The 25,254-nt window shown below is 39.2% G+C and overlaps 1 protein-coding gene across 7 annotated transcripts in view; it reads right to left on the bottom strand.

Annotated features, from left to right (window-relative positions):
* The window catches only part of FRY (FRY microtubule binding protein), a 455,382-nt gene that overhangs the window by 196,743 nt on the left and 233,385 nt on the right, over positions 1-25,254 (bottom strand). For all 7 annotated transcript variants that reach the window (XM_064361739.1, XM_064361738.1, XM_012465518.3 and 4 more), the window contains one exon: positions 8,493-8,546. In XM_064361739.1, coding sequence (XP_064217809.1) covers positions 8,493-8,546 — 54 coding nt within the window. The remainder of the gene's footprint in view (positions 1-8,492; positions 8,547-25,254) is intronic.

Here is a 25,254-nt window from a genome sequence, read left to right as displayed (position 1 = left end):
AAAAGTTGAAATAATACTTCAAACAGAAAAACATTGTATGGCATACCACTGTTGGTATTACTTAACACATTGTATGCTTATATCATCATTAAATACTGCATAAGCAAAGGTCTAAAAGCCAAGGGCAGAGCAAATCAACAAGCAAGTATTTGCATGTAGCTGGAAAGTATGTGAAAGAATATTCACTTATGACTTTGTTCATCAGCCAAAATTTTCACCTCTGAGAGTAACTGTATCTAGTGGCTGTCATTAATACAATCTCCAACAGGTAACGGTCACAAATTCCCTTAGATAAGAGTTATTTAGGAGTGTTGCTTCTTCACTTTTAAAAATGGGCTAACATGATATTGGAGCTGCATTTGATCATCACCCACCCAGTTCATGCTCATCACAGTTGGATGAGTGGTTTTTTGTTTTTGGCTATTGTTTCTTTGGAGAATCTGAAATAAAATGCTGTGGACTTTTATTTTAAAAAGATGTCTGTATAAAAAAGAAAATCACTTGAAGGTAAAATGGTGAGCTCACCATGCCTTTCATTCATAGATGCTCTCCACAGATGCCAGATAAGGAACCCATCACTGGTACCATGATCATGTTCTAGCACACTGCTTTGTCATTTAGGTGCTGCCAATCATAATCAGCCACTATGACTTAGCTCGTGAAAGCAAGCTTCAAACTATTTAACATTAGTCTACTGACTATGAAAATGCACTCTATATGTCCATGAATAGCCACTGCAGCAAAAGCCTTCCTCAAAGCTGCTTCCATTGAGCTCCTAACTGCTAACCTCCAGTTCTTCCTGGTCTGCATCTTCCGTGATGTCCCTGCATCAGCTGCCATGATGGGCCATCCCTGCTCTAGAGAGCCCCATCTCCTAGGCATCTCCCAGTTTTCAAGCTACCCTTTTTCTAGCCATTCTTTTGTAGATCTGACCTCCTGATGCTAAACTTTTTATGATATTCTTCACTCATGTGCTCTAGTCTCTAACAGTGTTTGTTGAATGACCACACAACAAACTGAACCCCAGTTATTTTTCTTGAGATATTCTCCCTTCCCTGAAAATTCAGTATGCATAACTGATTTACAGCCTTCCCTTGTTTTCTGTCCCCAAGGATAGTTTCCTCTGCTTAAAGAGCTCATAGTCCAGAGAAAATAATTTAGACCCCCCAGCACGGCTCCTACCACCCACTGCAATGGGCTCAGTCCACCTTTCCACCTTCATCCCCAGCACTCTGCTCTTTTCACCTTCAACTTCTCCTTTGTCTGTGAGACCGCTGCTGTGTGGCACACCTTGGCCCAACTTGTTTATCTGGACAAAAGGCTTATTTTAAATGTCACTGCTCCTAGGTTGCTTCTTGTAACACACAGTTCTGTACCTTCCTAGCATCATTAACTGCTCCTTTATCGAGTTTCTAGAGCACTTGATACTACTTCTATTATAGCTTTTACATTGCCACATTATTTGTGTAGACAACTGTCTTCCTTCTGGGATTGAGAATTCCTGGAGTTCAGGGCTCTGATAACATCAGCGCCTTGCACCAATCCTAGTGCCTATTGGGCACTTATTGTTTGTTTAATTGAATGGAAATCACTCCAAATCATGTTTAAAACTACAGTTTTTTTTTTTGTTTCTCCTTCTCTCAAGCAATATTGCTTCTTCTTATATCATTTTGCTTATAATCATCCTTTCTTATAGTCTCACTGCCTCCATTTTAGTTTAGGCACTTTTAGCCTCAAATCTATATCAATGCCATGCTCCCCAATGCCTTAAGTCTCTCCATTACTGGCTTCATGACTGTTGTCCCCTTGGGGCTAACATCAAGTTGCCACTTTAATGCTGGTATGCATAGAGACTCATCCCACTGGCATTAAGGTCTTTCACAATCTGTTCCCTTCCTACCTATGCTGCCTGATCTCTTTTTTAACTTCCCCAAGACTGTGGGAAATATTTGTTTTTAATGAAAAACCAGAGCATATCTCCCAAGGGGTTATCTGATTCTGAGTCTATGGGGGCTCTGCACCTGTCATGTCTTTGAGCTATTTTAAAACTGTGTAAATGGTAGATAACTGATAGCAATGCAAAATAATTCTTGTCTATAGACATGAAAAACTGTCCACTGAAGGTTCAATGGACTTCCCTCCCCAACATGAGAGAAGCCAGTTTCACCTATGATTGCAATTATTTCAATGCTGATTTATAAATGTGTATGATTTTTTGAATTTCTTAACTGGCTGCAACATCCCTCACTAATGAGTTAAATAAAATGTTTAACACAGGTTCATTTTATATCTGTATGTGAGTCATATTTTTGCCTGTTTTTGAAGATTATCCTTTAACAATGCATGACTTCTGCATCAGCCACATTGATCCATTTCTAAGTTCCTCAAAGATAACTGATAGTGTCTTTTTTCTGTTCAGGACCATTGCATAAAATGTTCCTTTCTTCTGAAATTTCCTATCTTGCTCACCATCAACATTCAGCAAATCCTATTAATCCTACTGTTTTAGGCGCCTGATAAACTGTGCTCTCATCTAGAAGGCATTTTCTAGCTAGGCACCTGGCCCTAAATTACATGTCTTCTGTCCCTGAAGTCTCACCATGTTTACTGTCCACATCATTCATGCAGCACTTCTTACACAGGCAGGCCCCTGTCACAGCTGGTTGCGCACTGCCTTATCCTCTTCTGGATCTGAAGCTCCTGGAATGTGAAATACATTCCTGGGGACCACATTCTTACATCTCTTTGTAACTCATATAAAACGTTGTGTATATGTACATATACACACACACACACACACACACAATTAATAAGTGTTCGCTAAATTACTTTATTAACAGAACAATTTTTTGGTTCAGTTTACTCGCTAAGCCCTGACAGTTAATATAGCAATTTAAAATAAACAGTGGCAGCATATACATCTTCAAATGCTGTTGGAAATCTCTTTTGCCTTTATTGGTTCTTGTTCCTGGTATGATTTTATCACTAAATTGGACTGGAAGTCATAGCTCATGCTGCTCGAACCTCTGCTGTCTGCTCCATGAAGGCCTCCCTGGCTCTCCAGGGCAGGGAGAAGTTTGCTCTCCTGGGGCTCACAGCAGCTTTAGCTTACTTACTAGCCTGGGGTTATCATTTATCTGATGGTAATTTTATTTTTCTCTCCCACAAGACTCCAGTGGTGGGGCCTCTAGGGCAGGTACTGTGCTTCCTTCCTGTTTGTTTCTGCGAGCTGGCATGATGCTTGGCACATGGTTGCCAGGAGGTAGGTGCTGTATAAGAATGGAAAAAACTCATGTTTCTGAAATTTGTGAAAAGTGAAATTCTGGAAATGAGGGTACAAATTCCTAGTACTCCAATGTGTAGAGCATTCACTAGTATATTTCTCCTACTAACACTGAGCTTTAAAAATCCTGTTTAGACATCTTGTCTTTATAAAATCTTTTTTTCCAGGTTGATTCCTTTTTCTCTTTTGAGACAGAGTCCTGCTCTGTCACCCAGGCTGGAGTGCAATGATGCGATCTTGGCTCACTGCAACCTCTGCCTCCCGGGTTCAAGCGATTCTGCTTCAGCCTCCTGAGTAGCTAGGATTACAGATGCGTGCCAACAAGCCCAGCTAATTATATGTAAATATATATACATATATTTAAGTTGAAACTGGAAAGTTGGCAAATTTGAGGAGAAACCCACAGCGGGAAAGAAAGAGGTACAGAACTGTGAATAGTTCTAGTTTCGGCATTTTGGCAAAATATCTAGTAGATAAATGTAGCTGTTACCCATTCTTCTCTTCTTCCTTAGGTATAAGATATCCCATTTTAGATGGACACATGGTCACCCAAAGTACAGTTTCTCCACTTTTTTTTTTTTTGAGATGGAGTCTTGCTCTGTTGCCAGGCTGGAGAGCAGTGGTGCAATCTCGGCTCACTGCAACCTCTGCCTCCAGGGTTCAAGCGATTATCCTGACTCAGCCTCCTGAGTAGTTGGGACTATAGGTGTGCGCCACCATGTCCAGCTAATTTTTGTATTTTTAGTAGAGATGGGGTTTCACCATGTTGGCCAGGATGGTCTCAATCTCTTGACCTTGTGATCCGCCCACCTCAGCCTCCCAAAGTGTTGGGATTACAGGCGTTAGCCACTGTGCCTGGCCAAATTTCTCCACCTTTCTTATAGCTAGATGTGGCCATGTGATTGACATCTGGCTAACTGGATATAAGTAGAAATGGTATATGCTATGTTGGAAAGTTTTGGTTTTTATTTTTCTGTAATTCTTTTTCCATTTCTTTTTTATGGCTGCCTGGAATACAGATACAATGGCCAAGCCATCCTGGACCTTGAAAATGTAAGCCATATGTAAGAAAAAAATAATCTTGCTCAAGAAGATTTCACTATATTTTTCATTTGTAGCCAAAGCTAATCATAACTGATTTAAAGATTTTAGATACTTTACCTGTTGAAAACTTCCCACTCTCATCAACCTAGTTTTTAGAAACAAAGATTATGGAGTAAAAAGCACAGCCTATATAGTCAGAAAAGATAAATTACAGTCTTGGCTCCTTCAGGTTTTAGTCATATAATATTGGCAAACTTCTGAGACTCATCATTATTCATTATTATCTCTATACTAAATATATTAAATGTTATATATCATCTTGATATATTTAATATTAACATGATAGATTACATATATTATGTTAGTATATTATGTTTAATGATAATATAATTTAATATATTTAATATTGATATACTATATATAATATAGAGATGATGATAATAATGTTATCTTTTTGGAGTTGCAGGAAGGGTTGTGATGTCAGGTGAGTAACATGAGAATGGGCTGGGTAAACTATAAAGTATTACATGATTTTTTTTTTCTTGCTTCTATTTCTAGCAAGAAGAAAATGAATCATGGGCTGGTTAGGTAGAGGAGTAAACAGGGCCATTCAGGATTAGGCAGTGAAACAGTAGATACCCAGCTCTATATACTCTGTTGTTCATGCCAGTGACATTTAGAAGAAAGAACTTGATACAAATATCATTGAGACAGGAACCAACTGTATGTTCTTCAAAGGATGCACTTAGCATAGTGCCTATCATAATGATAAGTACTAAATAAATGCTATCTCTACTATTACAACTACTCCTACAATTATAGTAATGGAGTCTAAACACCACTGAAGGTGGCATCTCCAGCATGTGTTTTTCCCATAGAAAGAACTCTGTGAGAACCCAGATTAAAATCCTCCTGTTTAAATGTTTAATGCCAAAGGACTAAGAGACCTTGCTATATTCATGGCCTTACCAATGGAATTAAAATTCTTATAGTTTGTTGGTTGAAACAGCAGATGAGCACTGTTTTAGTGCTGCTGAGATTGGTAATTGATAAATAACAAAAATTTATTTATTACAGTTCTGGAGGCTGGGAAGTCCAAGATCAAGTCACGAGCAGGTGCATGTCTGGTGAATGTTCGGTCTCTGCTTCCAAGATGGCTTCTTGAACACTGTGTCCTCACATGGAGAAAGGACAAAAAGAGAGGAACTCCCTCTGTCAGGACCTATTAGAAGAGCACCTAACCCCATTCACAAGGGAGGAGCCCTCATGGCAAAATCACCACTTAAAGGCCCTGCCTTTTGATACTATCACATTAGCAGCAGCTGAATTTTGGAGGGGACACATTTGAACCATAGTAAGCGCTTTCAAAAGCTATTATACTTTGCCAACATTTTTTCCCCATTGAATTTACAGGTGGACCAACTTTAGTAAAGCTTCTCTATACAGTTGTATTAGTCTGCTCTCATGCTGCTAATAAAGACATACTTGAGACTGGGTAATTTACAAAGGAAAGAAGTTTAATTGACTCACAGTTCTACATGGCTGGGAGGCCTCACAATCATGGTGGAAGATGAATGAGGAGCAAAGTCATGTCACACAATAGCAGCAGGCAAGAGACAGCATGTGCAAGGGAACTCGTTACAAAACCACAGATCTCATGAGACTCATTCACTATCATGAGAATAGCATGGGAAAGACCTACTCCCATGATTCGATTATCTCCCTCTGGGTCCTTCCCATGACAGGTGGAAATTATGGGAGCTACAATTCAAGGAGAGATTTGTGTAGGGATCTCACAGCCTACCCAAATCTTGACACAGCCAAGCCATATCAGGCCTGAAAGTCTTGCTATCACTTTAAAAGGAGATTAGATTTTGGGGTTTGTCCTCTCTCACAGTTCATTTGTGAGTTTATGATGTAATCATCAGAAGACAAGCCTATGTGCCCCATTTGAAAGTTCTTAGTGACCATCTTACTATTGGTTCACACTTAAAGCATCTTTAATATATAGAGATATGTTACAGGGCAGGGCTTCTCAAGCATTAATGTGCATGTGAGTCACCTGGGAGTCTTGTTAGGTGGCGGATGCAGCAGCTCTGGGGCCAGGCTGAGAGTCTGCAGTTCTCACAAGCTCCCAGGTGATGCTGATGACACAGATCCATGGACAACACTTGAAGATGCAAAGTTAAAAGTAATATAGCTAAGTAAGTGACAAAGGTTGGATTTAAACACAGGTTTGTCTAATTCCAAAGGCTATGTCTTCTCCACAATACGAGATTCAGAAATAGAAAGCTGAGTAATAAATGAGAAATTGTGTTTAAGCCTAATTATTAGTTATTTGGGATTACTATTATCTGTAATGTTAAAATTTAGAATCGTTTTCTCAGAGAATAAAGAGAGGTACATTAAGCTGGAGAAAAATGTTTTTGAAGAAAGGACAGTTAGAATTTAATAGGATAAAAAAATGAAGACTATAAAAGAGTGGAAAGATTACAAAAGACAGGTGATAAGTATTTACTTTTTTTTTTTTTTCTGAGATAGGATTTCACTATGACCAAGGTTTGAGTGCAGTGACCTGATCTTGGCTCAACTCAACCTCCACCTCCTCAAGAGATCCTCCCACCTCAGCCTCCTAAGTAGCTGGGATCACAGGCATGTGCCACTATGCCTGGCTAATTTTTTGTAATTTTGGTAGAGGCAAGTTTTCACCATGTTTTCCAGTTTGGTTTCAAACTCCTGAGCTCAGAAGATCCACCTGCCTCGGCCTCCCAAAGTGCTGGGATTACAGGCATGAGCCACTGCACCCAGCACTATTTACATTCTTAAAAAGCCACAACTTGCCACATTTCCAAAATGGTAACCCCAAACATCACATACCATATTTACCAAGGGTCTCTGATCACCCCAGCACCTGCCAGGTGACAATAACAATGGACAATGTGACTAGAGAAGAGAGCATCATGGCACAAAGAGATGAGCCCCATCTTCCATTTCACCAGCATTCTGGAAAATGGCCAGGTCTACTGGCAACAGAGCAAGCCCAGAGTCATGCCAGCCTAGCAGGGCTGGCTGTGAGCACAAACCTATAAGGTCTCCTTCACAGAAAAGCTCATAAAATAGAAAACGAAGGATTTTGTCTGTACAATCGTGATGTTTCTGGATCAGACAAGTCTAAATTTGTACAGCCAGAGAGCTTTCCTCTGGATTTCGTATTAAAGGCAATTTCAAAGCCATAAAGAAAGTGTACACCCTGTGTGTTTTTCGTTAGAATCATAAAAACACCACACTAGCACAGGCCAGGGAATATCCAGCAGTATTTTGTATCTAACATTGGCACCATCTGAGGTTTTTGAACATATGTCCTTTTTGTCATTAACTGCAAAAGTTTAGGAAACTTCACAAACACACCTCCAGCCTCTCTGATGTCCTGTTATCCATCATTTCTAAACATGCCTAGAGCCTTCCTGAAGTTACTGAACTGGAATCTATCAGATCCTGATTCTGTATGTTTATTACCTACTGTTTACACTTGAATGTTCTTTTACTAGTCCTAACCTATTTTCAAAGGACTTTGTATTTATTCTATCTTAACTCATTTTGTTCATGTATTATTTTCTCTATTAGAATCTAAGATCCCATACTATTTTATACTTATTTTTGAGGTAGTATCTTTCTCACAAGACTATGAATTCTAGAAAGGCTAGAACTTAGCTTAGACTTTGTATCACTGGTACCTAGCACAGTATCAAGCAAATAGTAGGCCTTCAAAACAATGTTGGATGAAAACAAGAATAAGCTCTAGTGCAGAGATCTGATCATCACAGTGTCATTTATTAGAAGAATCTCAAGTTTTTAAAGGAATGGAATTTCCTTTAAACTATCTCTTCTTGGTTTATTTAATTCTGTTATGTAAAGATTTAGGAAATAACCAATTGAAGACCTACTCATTATATCCCAATACTTTCCAGTTCTTTTTAATTCTAATCATAGATATTTACTGAACATCTATAAACCATAACCATGAATACTGCAGGGTACAGTTCTTAGGTTCACATGCCCATATTCTCTTTAAGGACATTCAACCATACAACAATAGTGAGCACGCTGGTCTTGCCTAGTGTGAATTCTGAAAGAAAAGCTAGTATATAACATATATATCACATACCTGATCAAATTGGGGGTCTTCTCCACGTTGCAGAGATTTTGTCAATGGCTTTTCCTAGCAAGAAAAAGAATATATGCAAGAAAAGTTATTAGAGTGTCTTAAATAGTATTAAAGAAATGTCATTATTATTCCATTTTTTTCTCACTCATTTGTCTCATTATGGAATGAAGAGGTGCCAATATTTAAACGAGTGAGGAATTCTCCCTTAGGTATTTTAACCACAGTAGGTATGTTTGATCATTACTGCCATGACTTGCTATTCACCTTAACACATACCTCTTTGACCAAAACATTAAGAATCTGATACTTAGGGAAACACAAATTAAAACCACAATGAGATATCACCTCATACCTGTCATAAAGACTTTTATCAAAAAGATAAAAGATAATAAATGTTGGTGAATATGTAGAGAGAAAGGAACTCTTGTATCCTGTTAGTGGGAAACGTAAATTAGTAGGGCCACTGTGGAAAAAAGTATGGAGGTTTTTCAAAAAAAATTAAAGCTAAAACTACCGTATGATCCAGTAAGTCACCTTCTGAGTATGTATCCAAAGAAAATGAAATCAGTATCTTGAAGAGATATCTGGATGCTCATGTTAGCTGCAGCATTATTCACAATAGTCAAAATATAGTCAGTCTAAGAGTCCATCAGTGGATAAATGGATAAAGAAATGTGCTACACATATACAATGGAAGATTATTTAGCCTTAAAAAAGGAAATCTGGTTATTTCTGACAACACGGACAAACCTGGAGGATATTATGCCGGGTGTTATAAGCCAGGCACAGAAAGACAAATACTGTAGAATCTCACATAACCCTGAAATTTAAAAAGAGTCAAATTCACAGAAGCAGAGACTAGAATGGTAGTCACTATGGGCTGGTGAGAGAAGGATGAGAGGAAATGGAAGATGTTGATCAAAGACTACAGTTTCATTTAGATAGGAAGAATAAGTTTGGGAAAGCTACCGTATAGCATGGTGACTATAGTTAATAATGTATTGTGCTATGGCCTGAATATATCCCCCCAAAATTCATATGCTGAAACCTAACCTTCAAGGTGATGGTGTTAAGAGGTGGGACTGGCCAGGTGCTGTGGTTCACATCTGTAATTCCAGCACTTTGGGAGGCCGAGGTGGGAGGATCAAGACCATCCTGGCCAATATGATGAAACCCCTTCTCTACTAAAAATACAAAAATTAGCTGGGCGTGGTGGCACAAGCCTGTAATCCAAGCTACTTGGGAGGCTGAGGCAGGAGAATCACTTGAACCTGGGAGGAGGACATTGCAGTGAGCTGAGATCATGCCACTGTACTTCAGCCTGGTGACAGAGCGAGACTCCATCTCAAAAAATAAAAAATAAAAAAAATAAAATGTTGAAAGCAATACACCATTCCAAGTCCCTAACTTTAGAAGGAAAGAAACATTTATTTATTAGACTGGTATTGAGGGACAACATATCAATCATGCATTTACTAGGAGTAACTGGTGAATTTGGGGCATGTGATTTATCTTGCACCACATGTAGCTCTCTTAAAAAATAATATTTGTAAGAACAAGAGTCTACTACAGAAACAATTCTCCCTAATCATGATATCTTTGTTCACGTTAGGAAGATTTAACTGATCTTCAGGCAGGGCATTTCATGTTACTTATCCTTATTTGCGTGTGCGTGTGTGTGTGTGTGTGTGTATGTGTGTGTGTATGTGTGTTTGTATTTCTTTGCAATGGAAGTTCCCTCTGATCCAAAATTTGGTTAGAATTAGAAACAATGTAAAAATTATATATCAAAAAATATTACCTTTTCCTTTGGCCAATGCAGGTTCCCTAGCAAGATTCCATTTATATTTAGCTGCTCACATAGACCCTCTCACTGTGGGTCTAATCATTTTTCCAGTCTTCTCTACTCACAAAGATGATCTATACCTAAGGCAGATGCAAACCCCCACCTCTGCCCCATATTGTCTTTGTTCTTGAAGAAATGCACATGGTGGTCTCATCCTGCAAGACAGGTTTCACCAAGAGCCTTACAAATCAACTACGCTGTCTCCATTGCTAAATATACAGGTTCAAAATGTATATTCATCTAAAAGACAGATAATACTGTGTTTTTATGAGTAACATTTTCTCTTGAAAGTATACTATGTAGATGTAATAAACAGATACTATATGTTTATTCATCACTCAACAGTAACTGAGGGTTCACAATGTGTCAAACGCTACATGCCGGGGTGGAATACTGAAGAACACACGATCCTGATACACGCTTACTGGAGAGAAGAGTCAAGTCTGAGAGGGGAAATGTGGTTAATTTCTTCTTATGAGTCTTGTCTCTACTTGTTCATTATTCAAACCTCAGGTGAACTATCACTTCCTCAGGGAAGCCCTTCTCTGAACCATCCCCTAACACCTGTGTGCTCCTCCCTGGTATATGCCTGCAAAGATTCAGTATTTGTCCTTTCACAGACCTTACCATAGAGTAAAATCACATCACAGCCATCATCTTGTGCAATTACACACTTATGAGTGAGGTAACAAGCACCATCCCTGCTAGGTGGCAATCCCCAGAAATGCAGTGACTGCTGTTTCTCTCAACACTTAAAGTCACGGGACAGAGCATAGCTTGCCTGACACGTAGCATTCCACCCAACATGTAGCATGTGACACACTGTGAACCCTCAGACACTGTGGAGTGATGAATACATATAGTATTTATTCATTATATCTAAATTGTATACTTTGAACAGAAAATGTTTGTTTACCCATAAGAACACAGTATGCTCTGTGTTTTAGATGAATACACATTTTGAACCTGTATATTTAGCAACGGAGGCAGAGTAGTTGATTTGTAAGGCTCCTGGTGAAACCTTGGACTTGTAGGGTGAGACCACCACGTGCATTTTGCTTGGTGCTGGCTAGGCATTTGCCAAATTCATAAAAGTTCTAGGACAGTGGTATCCAGTTTCTTGAAATATGAAAATCCCTTTATTTTCTGTATATATGTCTTGTTTTAAGTTTTAAAAATAGTTTTTATTGTGGTAAAATATACAGAGCAGAATATTTAACACTTTAAAGTGTACAAATCAGTGGCATTAAGTACATTCAAATGTTGTTCAAATATCATTATCTATTTTATGAAGACTGCTTTTAATTACAGAAATGTTCAAAAAGTTATCAACCAGAAAACACACACTCACACTCCAAACATACAGATAGTAATTTTACTTTAGTATCTACTGTTTAAAACTATACATAATGATAGAGAGCTAACACTGCAGCTCCAATGATACTTTTAAATGGCTCTGGACTGGGCATGGTGGCTCAGGCCTGTAATCCCAGCACTTTGGGAGGCCGAGGCAGGTGGATCACCTGATGTTGGGAGTTTGAGACCAGCCTGGCCAACATAGTGAAACCCTGTCTCTATTAAAAGTATAAAAATTAGCTGAGTGTGGTGGCAGATGCCTATAATCCCAGCTCCTTGGGAAGCTGAGGTGGGAAAATTGCTTGAACCCGGGAGGTGGAGGTTGCAGTGAGCCGAGATCGCACCACTGCACTCCAGCCTGGGTAACAGAGTGAGACTCCATCTCAAAAAAAAAAAAAAAAAAAAAAAGGTTCTGTACTAGAGTAGCAACAATCAATACTGCTTCTATATATACTAGAAACATGGGAATACATCAATACGGGAGACCTTAAAACCCAGCCAAGTGATAACTCAGCACACCTCCTGTGGGTCTGTAGGCCCTTACAACAACTCAGTAGTTCACATCGTGGGAGCATGGAAGGAAATCCTCTTTCACTACTACCTAAAAGAGGGTCCTGTCGCTGTGGAGAAAGGAAGGTGACTGTATTCACCCACATCTCAAAGCTCCTCATACCTAAAAGTTATTTTTGTCCCACTACAAACTGAATAGGAAGATGATAAACATGATATTTTATACTTATACATTTTTGCATACATATGTAAGAAACAATATATTGCCAGACTCACTTTCTCTAGTAGGCAAAGTTGATATAAGTTGTTGCTATACATAAAAGTGAAGTCCATTAGCTAAGAACCTGGGGTCAATGCCTCAATGAAATAACATACTAAGTTTTCCTTAACTATTTTTACGCAACTATACTGTTTTTTGTTTTTTTCTGAGATGGAGTCTTGCTCTGTCGCCCAGGCTGGAGGGCTGTGGCGTGATCTCGGCTCACTGCAACCTCTGCCTCCTGGGTTCAAGTGATTCTCCTGCCTCAGCCTCAGCTGCCGGAGTAGTTGGGATTATGGGCATGTGCCACCATGCCCAGCTAATTTTTTTATTTTTAGTAGAGATGGGGTTTTGCCATGTTGACCTGGCTGGTCTGGAACCCTTGACCTCAGGTGATCTGCCCACCTTGGCCTCCCAAAGTCCTAGGATTACAGGTGTGAGCCACTGCTCCTGGCCACAAATATATTGTCTTAATCATATTCTTTTAAATGTCACTTTCCAGATAAAGCCCCTCCTCAGTTTTCCCTGGCAGAGTCACCTGTTAGTTGTCACACAGTACTTTATTTGAACCTATTCCTGTCAGCATTCCCACCATGTTGTAACTTGTCTGTCTCCTCCATACCCCTAGTACACAGTTGGAACTTATCAGGGTGTGTTAAATGCCTGACTATATCTCTATGGATTTGGAAAGATAGCTTTGGGGACAGAGAATCAGGTTCACATTTTAACATAACCAAAATTTTCTTTGCATCAACATAGATTTTATCAGTGAAATGAGGCTTAAGAGTACACCTAGGGGACAGAATACCACAGTGGCGAAAAAATAAAGAGAACAAAGATAAAAGAAAGGAAGGAAGAGAGGGAAAGAATGTAAGAAAGAGGGAGGAAAGAAAGGATGAGGGAAGAAATGAAGACAGGAAGGAGGAAAGGAAGGAAAAAAAGGAAGGAAGAAAGATGGAGGGAAGGAAAGGGAATAAGAGAAAGAAGGAAGAAATGAAGTATGGAGGAAGAAAGGAAAGAAGGGAGGAAGGATAATAAAAAGAGAGGAAAGGAGAGAGGCAAACTTTCTCCAGCTCAGAAGAGAGCCATCTGAATACGAGGTAAAGATCAGTAAGTCTCAGGCCTGCTTCAGAAAAGAGACCTGTAAATCTGAGACCTCAAACTATGAAAGTACTACAAGAAAACAGTGGGGAAAATCTCCAGGACGTTGGTCTAGGCAAATTTTCTTGAGTAGTACCCCACAAGCACAGGCAACCAAAGCAAAAACTAACTGTAATCCCAGCCCTTTGGGAGGCTGAGGCGGGCAGATCACAAGGTTAGGAGTTCAAGACGAGTCTGGCCAACATGGTGAAACCTTGTCTCTACTAAAAATAAAAAATTAGCTGGGCATGGTGGTGCATGCCTGTAATCCCTGAGACAAGAGAATTGCTTGAACTGGGACCTGGGAGGCGGAGGTTGCAGTGAGCCGAGAGCATGCCACTGTACTCTAGCCTGGGATACAGAGCAAGTCTCCATTAAAAAAAAAAAAAAAAAAAAAAGGGAGGATCCAAGATGGCGAATTACACACAACTCCAGTGCACAACACCCAGCAAGAGAGACGTAGAAACCCAGAGATCTCCTAGCTCTAACCGAGGTACCAGGTGCATTTCAATGGGTCTGGTCCGTGGGTGAGCAAAGCCCACTCAGGGCAGACCGAGGCAGGGAGGGGTGCTGTTTCACCTGGAAAGTGCATCTGACCGGTGAGTCGGAGGCTCCACCTCTGGTGCTCCGGTCCAGATAGAGCGCTTTCCCCAAAGCCTCAGCAATACACAGAACAGGGCATCTTTGCCAGTCAAGCGCCGGGAATTCCAAGTGCAGAGTTGAATAAGAGTCTGCAGACTGAGCTATCGCCCCCTCCCCACGCCCGGAGAGAGAGGGAGCTGTAAGTGGGAGCAGCTGGGCAGCCCCTACCCCAAGACCGGAGAGAAAGTTGAAAGGGGGAGACTGCTGGATGCGGCTGGGCGGGTCCCTAACCTCCCCCACAAACCCCAGAGGGCTGAAGCTCTGACTCGAGTGGGTTGCGTAGCCAGTGCCACAGTCTGAGATGAACCCTGAATGATCCAGCCCAGTGGAGGAAGGGCACGACCTGCCACTAGAGGGGTGGGACTGGGCTACATGTTTTAACAAAAAACACAGGAAGCCTACGTAGCAACGGGACGGCATTCTTGACAACCCAGCAGCGCCTACAGGTCAGCGGAAGAGGAGGGCCTAATCTCCCAACATAAACAAATAAGACACAGGAAGCTTCCCTGGTAACCTGAAGGAGTCCCTAGAAACCCAGTAGCGCCCCCCACAGGCAGACAAGCAACCTCATCAATAAGCTCTCTGACACTACAGCCAGGTAAATCCACAAATATGGGGAAAAACCAGCACAAAAAAAAGGTGAAACCATCAAAGACCAGAACACCTCTTCTCCTTCAAGGGATCACAACTCCTCAACAACACAGGATCACAACTTGACCGAGAAGGAGTGCGAAGAATTGACAGAAACAGGATTCAGAAGGAGGATAATAAACTTTTCAGAGCTAAAGGAACACGTCCTAACTCAATGCAAAGAAACCAAAAACCTTGAAAAAACGTTAGACGAAATGCTAACTAGAATAACCAGCTTAGAGAAGAACATAAACGACTTGAAGGAGTTGAAGAACACAGCACAAGAACTATGTGAAGCAAACACAAGTTTTAATAGCCAAATCAATCAAGCAGAAGAAAAGATATCAGAGATTGAAGATCAACTCAATGAAATAAAAAGAGAAGGCAATACAAGAGAAAAAAGAGGGAAAAGAAATGAACAAAGCCTCCAAGAAATATGAGATTATGGGAAAAAACCGAATCTACGCTTGATCGGTGTACCTGAATATGATGGGGAGAATGAAACCAAGCTGGAAAACACACTTCAGGATATTATCCAGGAGAACTTCCCAAGCCTAGCAAGGCAGTCGAAATTTCAAATTCGAGAAATACAGAGAACTCCACAAAGATATTCCTCAAGAAGAGCAAACCCAAGGCACAGAATTGTCAGATTCACCAGGGTCGAAATGAAGGAAAAAATGCTAAGGGCAGCCAGAGAGAAAGGTCAGGTAACCCACAGAGGGAAGCCAATCAGACTCACAGCAGATCTCTCGGCAGAAACTCTACAAGCCAGAAGAGAGTGGGGGCCAATATTCAACATCCTTAAAGAAAAGAACTTTCAACCCAGAATCTCATATCTAGCCAAACTAAGCTTCATGAGTGAAGGAGAAATAAAATCCTTTATGGACAAGCAATTATTGAGAGATTTTTGTCACCACCAGACCTGCCCTACAAGAGCTCCTGAAAGAAACACTAAGCATGGAAAGGAACAGGTACCAGTCACTGAAAAAGCAAACCAGTCGGCAAAGACCAAAAATGCAATGAAGAAAATGAGTCAACTAATGAGAAAGAAAACCAGCCAGTAACAAAATGGCAGGATCAAATTCACACCTAATAATATTAACATTGAATGTAAATGGCCTAAACGCCTCAATCAAAAGACACAGACTGGCAACTGGATAAAAGTTCAGAACCCATCGGTGTGCTGTATTCAAGAAACCCATCTCACATACAAAGACACACATAGACTCAAAATAAAGAGATGGAAGATTTACCAAGCAAATGGAGAACAAAAAAAAGCAGGGGTTGCCATCCTAGTCTCTGATAAAATGGACTTCAAACCAACAAAGATCAAAAGAGACAAAGAAGGACATCACATAATGGTAAAAGGATCAATCCAACAGGAAGAGCTAACTATTCTAAATATATACGCCCCCAACACAGGAGCACCCAGATACATAAAGCAAGTTCGTAACGACCTAAAACGAGATTTAGACTCCCACACAATGATAGTGGGAGACTTCAATACTCCACTGTCAATATTAGACATCAGCTAGGTGTGGTGGCAGGCACCTGTAATCCCAGCTACTTCGGAGGCTGAGGCAGGAGAATTGCTTGAACCCAGGAGGCAGAGGTTGCAGTGAGCCGAGATTGGGCCATTGCACTCCAGCATGGGTGACAATAGCAAGACTCCATTTCAAAAAAAACCAAAAAGCTTCCAAACAGCAAAGGAAACAATCAACAAAGTGAAGAGACAATTCGCAGAACAGGAGAAAATATTTGAAAACTATGCATTTGACAAGGGATTAAGAACTAAAATTATTAAGGAGTTTAAACAACCCTATGGGATAAAAAAAAATCTAATAATCAGATCAAAAAATGGGCAAAAGATTTGACTAGACGTTTCTCAAAAGAATACAAATGGCAAACATGAATATGAAAGGTGCTCAATATCACTCATCATCAGAGAAATGCAAGTCAAAACTACAGTGAGAAACCATCACACCCCAGTTAAAATGGCTTATATCCAAAAGACAGGCAACAACAAATGCTGGCAAGGATATGGAGAAAAAGGAACCTTCATACACTGGTTGGTGGGAATGTAAATTAGTACAACCACTATGGAGAACAGTTTGGAGGTTTCTCAAAAAACTAGAAATAAAGCTACCATACAATCTAGCAATCTCTTCCAAATACAGAAAGGAAATCAGTATTTGGAAAAGATATCTGTACTCCCATATTTGTTGCAGCTCTGTGCACAATAGCCAAGATTAAAAGCAACCTAAGTGTCCATCAGCAGATGAATGGATAAAGAAAATGTGGCACATATACATAACGGAGTACTATTCAGCCACAAAAAAGAAATGAGTTTCTGTCATCTGCAACCACATGGATGGAACTGGAGGTCATTATGTTTAGTGAAGTAAGCCAAGCACAGAAAGACAAACATTGTATGTTCTCACTTATTCGTGGGTTCTAAAGAGTAAAACAACTGAACTTATAGGTATTGAGTAGAAGAATGATTAGCAGAGGCTGGGAAGGATAGTAGGGGTTAGTGGGGATGTGGGAATGGTTAATGGATAAAAAAAAGTTAGAAATAATGAATAAGACCTAGTATTTGATAACACAACAGGGTGATGATAGCTAATAATAATTTAATTGTGCACTTTATAATAACTAAAAGAGCATAACTGAACTGTTTGTAATACAAAAGATAAACGCTTCAGGAAATGGATACCCATTCTCCATGGTGTGATTATTATGCATTGCATGCCTGAATCAAAACATCTCATAAATGTACCCCATAAATATGTATACCTACTATGTACCCACAAAAAATAAAAATAAAGATAAAAAATAAAAAATAAAGAAAAGAGAACTGTAGACATCTGCTTCTGCTTGCAGTTCTACTGGAGGAGACCAGTTGCATGAAATCCAAGATCTACACATTCAGATGTCCTGGTTTTAAAGAGCATTAAATAAGTAGTAAAGCAAAATTAGCACAAAATACACAATGAGTATTTAACCAACAAGTGGAACAGATTATGGCAAAGGAAGCTCAAAATAATGATGCCATTCACCAAGTAAGAACAGTATACTTCAAGTAAGAATAGAAAGACTTCGTATACTTAAAAAATTTGTCTTTATTCTATATTTTGGTACAATGTTATTTATGTACTGAAGTTTCATGAATTGAATTGAGTATGTTTATTTTCACAAAATCATTCTAAAAAGGCATAACTTTGGGGTGATGGATCCCTGAAAGTTCTTAGCTGGCTATAAAGCTGAAGACCTTAGGTCTGACCAGTTGCTCAAGCTCACTGAGTGACAGTGAACAAATGATGAACTGGAAACCTGGGAAGACCCAAAACACTGAGACTTGGCGCTGAATGTCAGTGGCTGCTCACAGCACACAAAAAAAGTGAAACCCAGATGTTACATCCCTTCTGATGGAAGAAAGCAGTATGAAATAGTCTTGACGAAACAAACAAGAAGCTCAAACCCAAATCTAAACAAGCCTCTATATCTAATTTCTAATTTTTAGGAAATACAAGAACTAGAGGAATATATTACATTATGCCAAAAAGATGCAATCAGCCACATCCAGACTGAAGGAAACAGCAGGAAAGAAGGATGTTTCCTCAACAAATAAGTTTTGAGAGGGGAGAAAAATAGAAATAGATGGGGAGTCTGTTGATTTTGTAAAAAGTCTACTGTAATATGTGGATCTTATTTGGATCCTGATTCAAATATTTTGTTAAAAGAAAAAAGAAAATACGACATTCATGATACAATTGACAATTTGAACACACTGGAGATTTGATGACGTTAAGGGATTGTTCTTAGTTTTTTAGATGTAGTATTCTAGTTTTTTAGATGTATTTCAGTTTTGTTTAGAGAAGAAATTTTTTCAGAGAGATAAATGGAAATGCTTAGAGATGAGATGATTTTGTTTCTAGTATTCGCTTCAAGTAATATCAGGGGAAGCTTCAGGGAGTGTGTAACTAATTGGCTGAGTTAGTAATTATTGAAGATGACCATTAGGTTCATTGTGCTTTTCTGTTTGCATGTTTGTTTTAAATTTTTAAGAAAAAAACAACCAAACAAAAACTAAAAACAGGAAATTGCAACGCATCACTTATCATTGCTGTTAAAATCTTACAATATCTCATTTTTAAAGATGACATAAGATACCCTTAAAACTTATTCTAATAGCACTTATCCAATTCTTTAAATCTTTTCCTAATGGAGCTGTAAAAGGGACCACTCTTCATTTCTCCCCATTTGCAGACTGGTTTTGGGTGGCCAAATCTCAGACATATTTCACCTGCTGCGTGAGAAGTGAGATGTAGTTCTCAGTCTGCACTCTAGGTTTCTCTTTGAGTTTTCTCCCTCTGAACCAGAGACCATGACTGTCCCAACCCATCCAAGGGAATTTTCCCGGGCTGAAGAATTCTGCTCAAGAATTCTGAAGAATTCCATTTCCACAGGAACACAGCTGTATGTGTTTCTTACACCCTGAGGAGTTCCAATCTTCCCTACCCTCAGCTTAAAAAAATACAGACTTTAAACACTCCTGTGTTCACCTCTAAGAAGGGCAGAGGAAAGCCATCAACCTCCACCTTAATTTTCAAACAATTTCGGTGTATGCTAATTCCATTTTCACTTCACAATCTTTTCATATCACACATCTCTGTAATTTTTAGAAGGAAAGAAAGATGGCCAGACAGGACAGGTCACAGTCACTTAGAAGTCTAGAGGGAGTATGACATATCAAGAGGTGTTTTATTTGAGGTATACAAGGGGCTCATTTAATACAAATAATTCTCTACTTCTAACTTTTTAGTGGCCTTCCAAAATTTCAAGCGTGCTTCACACAGGTAAGATTTCACTAATCTAGAAAGATCCAAATTATTACTGCCCTCAGAGATATTTCCTTTTTTAAACGTGTGTACACTTAAGGGGAAGAAGTGCAGTTTTGTTATAAAGGATATACTGCCTCGTGGTGACATCTGGGTATTTAGAGAGATTTCAATGAATGTGTCTAACCTTGCTTAAGATGCTATTTTAAAGTCTTTTAACTATTACAACAGTTGTAGGAGTTAAGTGCATGGGCTTTGAAATCCGAGACACCTAAATTTGAATCCTAGGACGTCACAACATACGGCTCTTTAAGCTTCAGTTATCTTTTAGAAAAAAAATGGGGATATACATAATCCATTGAGGGTTTTGATACCATTGGCAGTGAAATTTTATAAAATAAATGTCTGGTCTTAGTGGTTAATAAAGAATTTCAGAATGGAATTGCCATTATTAGGATCTCTCGTCTTCACCAGAATATGGGAAGATGCTGAGTGGTGAGCTCCCTCACCCCATGTGGCAGCACCCTTCACAGTAGAGAGCTGTGGATCCAACTGCGAAAATGCACCAAAGCATTTTGTCCAGGACTATCTGCATCCAGCAGCAGGCACTGACTTCAGTATGAACCAAAGAATGACGGGGTCCCAAATGTTTTCATGTCTGACACCTTTTTCTCTTCAGATCTCATTTGTGCCAACTTTGACTCAAGTTTGGAAACACATCTAAGGAGTGAGCCTTAGGGCTCATGGTTCTGAATACTGACCTCTTCTCCTCAGATGACTTCCCCAACATGAGGTACGGCGCCCCAGGGGTATGATCTGTCTTGAAGATGTACTCTGGTCATGTCGATTGACTGCCTACATCGATCACTGGACTTCTGGTAGAAGACTTAGCCCCATTGATAACCTACCTCGGTTTGTAAAAATGGACATCATCACCCTAAGACATCCTGAGTAGGTTTCTAATAATTAATGAGAAATGGTTAAAGCCCTTGGAGATCTGTGGAAGAATGTGGAAACTGACAAAATGCCTTCCCTTTTATTGCATTTAGTTATTAAAATGAATTTTCTTAAGCAAAATAATAAATGCTGCCTTTCACCTAAAATACTGGGGGAAAAGAAACAAAATCAAGAGAATGATACAGAAGAAAGCTCAAATAAATCCAAGGTACCATCAGGTAAGATGCTGCCCAGTACCCTATGCTATGAAAAGTGAAGACAGATATAAATCTGGAAGAATATGCTGGCACTTCTTTTTAAAGCAAAATCTCTTGAGATAATCTGTCATATTTGCAGTGGTTTTCCTCATTTCAGTGAGGCCTATTTCTCTGCCACATTTAACAGTCCTAAGTACAAATCCATTATTTGAACAGTGGAGGAGAAACTTCAATTAAATTCAGCTGCAAAGTTAATCTTCATTTTAATTGAACAAAAGAGCAGCTCTCATAGGCATTCTTAAAAAAAAAAAAAAAAAACTATAGCAGCTACCAAGAAATTTAAGATACAACTTTCACTTGTTTGTTTCTAGGTAACTTTCAATTTTGAGGTATACAAGAGGCTCATTTAATACAAATAACTTTCTACCTTTAACTTTTTAGTGGCCTTTTGGTGTTTTTCATTTTATTTGTCCCAGTATACCTCTCTAACGGTGGGTGTTATGTTCACTCAGTAGACTTTCAGTGTCTACTGCAATGTGTGTGGACGGATCTTTTCCTGTCTCCTTCAGGACACTGCTCAATCAGCCCCCTCCTCAGTGACCCCTGTCTTACACCCTTCCACTCTCTCCCGTCTTTCTCTCAGCTATCAACATGCTTAAACCTTTTCATTGTATTGCCTTCCCCTCTTCTCATATTTAGTTCTTCAATGGGTGGTCTACACTTTCTGCCTTTCTTTCCTCTTCCATTCAAAATGTCTTCAACCACTTGCAGTCTGGCATTTCTTTCACCACTAAAATTAGTCTCCCTAGGGACCCCAGTAATTTTCCAAATGGCAAATCTGGTGGCCATTTTTCATCCTGGATCTTTAGCAGCAATGATCACTCTCTTCTTTCCACGTGAATCACCCCCCGCCTCCCATCTGTTCTCCTCCCACTCTTAGACATTCCTTCTTTCCTTTTTTTCTTTTTTTGGAGACAGGGTCTCACTCTGTCACTTAGGCTCACTGCAGCCTCACCCTCCCAGGTTCAAATGGTCATCCCACCTCAGCCTCTGGGAGCACAGGCATGTGCCACCATAGCTGGCTAATTTTTTTGTTTTTATGTTTTGTAGAGATAGGGGTCTCACCATGTTGCACAGGCTAATCTCGAGCCCCTGGACTAAAATAATTTTCCCGCCTCAGTGTCCCAAGGTGCTGGGATTATAGGTGTGAGCCACTGTGCCCAGCAGACATTCCTTCTCTGTGGCCTGCATAGGCTAGCCTTTATCTTGAATGTTTGTATTCCTCGTGGCTGAATCATCTTGGGAAAGCCTACAGGAACATTCCAACCCCGCTGCCTTCAACCTATGTGATTACAACTTAGGAATTGAGTAGAAATTCCCAAAAGCAGCAGGAAATATTATCAAATAGAATGCTGTATTTTAAGGAATTTTAAAAGTCAGAATATACTAGATATACATGTAAGCAAGAGTAAAAATACCTAATAAAACAAGTCTTATTATTGTTAGCATGACCTATAGAAATCAAAATTTGTGCTGGTTAAAATTGCTACAATGTAACAGTAAAACTTGCTATTGCCGAAAACTGTACTGATGATATTCAGGAATGTCAAAATGCAAACTGTTGTGTGGAAACATAGCAATATTACATCATAGTGACCTTAAAGGATGAGCCACTGGTACTTGGCATTATGCCATTATTACTGAAATGTAATTTTATTGGTATTTTCTGTCACTCCAAAACATATACTTCCAGATGATCTTTTGTTTGTGTTAAAAAGGATGTCTTTGTAAATAGTACAAAGAACATAGCATCAGAAAAACTAGACTGAAAATAACAAGGAACTACCTTCATCTGGTTTTGTATTCTCAAAAAAAGGAAACCGGTAATATCTTCATAAAGTCACTGGAAATAAAAATTATGGCCTTATCCATGAATGAATTGAATTGGATACATTAAATTGAAGTAAAGAGCCCTCTGATATTTTTTATTACCTCGTGATACTTTTCACATCATTTATTTGCTGTAAGGTTCAATCGAACTTTTACTATGGTGGTGTATTAAATCTCATTTCACAGCCACAGAAGAAATGTTTTTCATCTACATGACTCCAAGTATACTTAAAGAAAACAAACTTATGAACTCATGTGAAAGATCACCTCATTCAGCAGCTAAATTAAATCTTTCAAGTATGGTCTCTTTTTAGCCACTAACAGAGCTCTGGGTTAGGGTGAATTTTCAAGTTTTTGGTGAATGTCTTTATAGATTATTTAAGGGATGTTCCAGGCTAACTTATTTTGCTAAGAAACAGCTATTTTAAAGTTTATTTATTTATAATTTGAAAACTAGCCAGTATGTTGTCAAGTGTGATATAAATATTCCCTATCTTACCAGTAATGTTTTAGTCTCCTTTCAGGATAGTATTACTTTGATTCTATCACTACGCTCAACAGGGAGCTAAATCTAGAAATTACCTGCTAAATCTAGAAATTACCTTTACTCTATATTTCCCTTATTAGGTGTGTTGAAGCAACAGCAGCCTCTATTTAAAGAGGAGTTTGACCAATAAGACTAGCTGATTGTCCTTCTGGGAAGTTGACTGGAATTCACAGTGCAGAAAGACATGAAGGCTGGTATTTCTGCTATTTACACATCCTTAGTCAACAGACATATAAGCTTTGCTTAGTATAGGAAGACCAGCATGTACAGCAGTGCAGAAAAATCACCAACTTGCAAATGGGCATGATAAATATTATGAAATTTTATATGGTTGAGGTTAGTAAATGGTGATAAGCCTATGAATATGACTAATTACAATCAGTTTTATGAAGATCTGCCATATAAAGATCCAAACTTAATTAGAGGCAGTCATTCTGTCCTTTAGCACAGTAGAATTTCCCAATTCACAAATTACTAAAATATTAAAAAGGGTTCTGGATGAAAGGATCTGATATTTTCTGATATCTAGAAGTCTGCACACACATCCAGTCATGTGAATGAGTGAAATAGACTATGGATGAATGTTCAGTCTCTATATGGCCCAGAGGTGAAAAATACCTCTTTTACACCTAAAAACAGGATGTATCCTAATTTCAGTCTCTTACTTCTCATCAGATATAGTCTAAAATCACAAGAGGAAGCTGAGATGAGTATGCATGTCACTTGCAAAAGGACTTGCCTACTTAGACCCACAGTGCCATTCATCAAAATGACTAGAACCACTCATCATATACCATCTGTTGGTGCTGGGCCACCAGTGTCCTTATTACAGCACAGCATCCTGCTTAACGTTAGGGTTAACAGGAGAGTTGTCCTGATGCCAGCTTTGTAACATCAGCACACAGGAGGAGCTAGAAGCCTCAGACTCTGGGCCAAGGAACAAAGGTATGTCAACAACGTTACTGCCTGTACCTGGAACAACATTAGCATGCAGTAATGCTGTCATTAGCTAATTGCTTGCCCTTTCAGTGTTTGTGCCAGGTGGCCATGACTGATGTTCCTACAGATTTGTTCTTAAGCATGACATATTTCATTACAGATTCATGATGTGTGATGCAATAGAGTTTGGCATACTGTATTCTTCAGACTGTGCACCCCAAAAAAATAGGTTGTGTTACTTGGAGTTTACTTCTTTCATGTTAGCAAACCAGCTAGATCATGTTCTATTATTTTTAAGCCTCCATTCCAGCATGACATGGTTAGCACCTTTATGAATTATCATGCTGTTTGTCAGCCCACACCTGTGTTCCTAACTCAGCACAGGGGCAGTATCTAAAATATCCTGCCTGCATCTTGTCCATTAACCATTTTGTGAACAAGGCTATTAAGGCTCAAGCAATTCCAATAACAAAAATCCCCATTTTCACTTATCTTTCCTCATAAAAAGTATTTTTGAATTCTAGGATGTTGGACAAAGATGAGCACCACTCTGTCACTTTTAGTCTGTGATGAAGGACAAGATGAAAGTTAGGTTTTTTTTTTTAAGTCAAGTAGACTTAAAAAAAATCTTTTCTTTTTTTCCAGGTTTCAAAATCAAAACACAGTAAATTACTTTCTTTCTGAGTAACTCTTTGTCAGGCAAGTTAGAATTTCTTTTTCTTCTTCCCGTTGACATTTTATGCTGATAGACTAGATCCAGATGGAATTTCTGGCCCAATCCCCAATTTAGCTTCCACTGCAGCTCCTGGAAGGGACAATGGAAGATTAAACCTGGGTAGACTCACTAATAAGTGAGTTTAAACCTAGGGATTTAAATCCAGGGAATCTGAGAGTTTAAACCCAGGGGTTTGAGAATGAATGCTGCTTTTATTTCATTTGTTTTATACATTAGAGTGAAAACGGCCTGGCTGTTATCATTTCATAGATGAGAAAACAATGATAGATCAC

This window comes from Aotus nancymaae, unplaced genomic scaffold, assembly GCF_030222135.1.
Source record: "Aotus nancymaae isolate 86718 unplaced genomic scaffold, 86718_ANA_hifiasm-v0.15.2.pri h1tg000043l, whole genome shotgun sequence".
Lineage (NCBI taxonomy): Eukaryota > Metazoa > Chordata > Mammalia > Primates > Aotidae > Aotus > Aotus nancymaae.
Note: the sequence above shows the minus strand (reverse complement) of the source record. Positions and strands in the feature narration are given on the sequence as shown.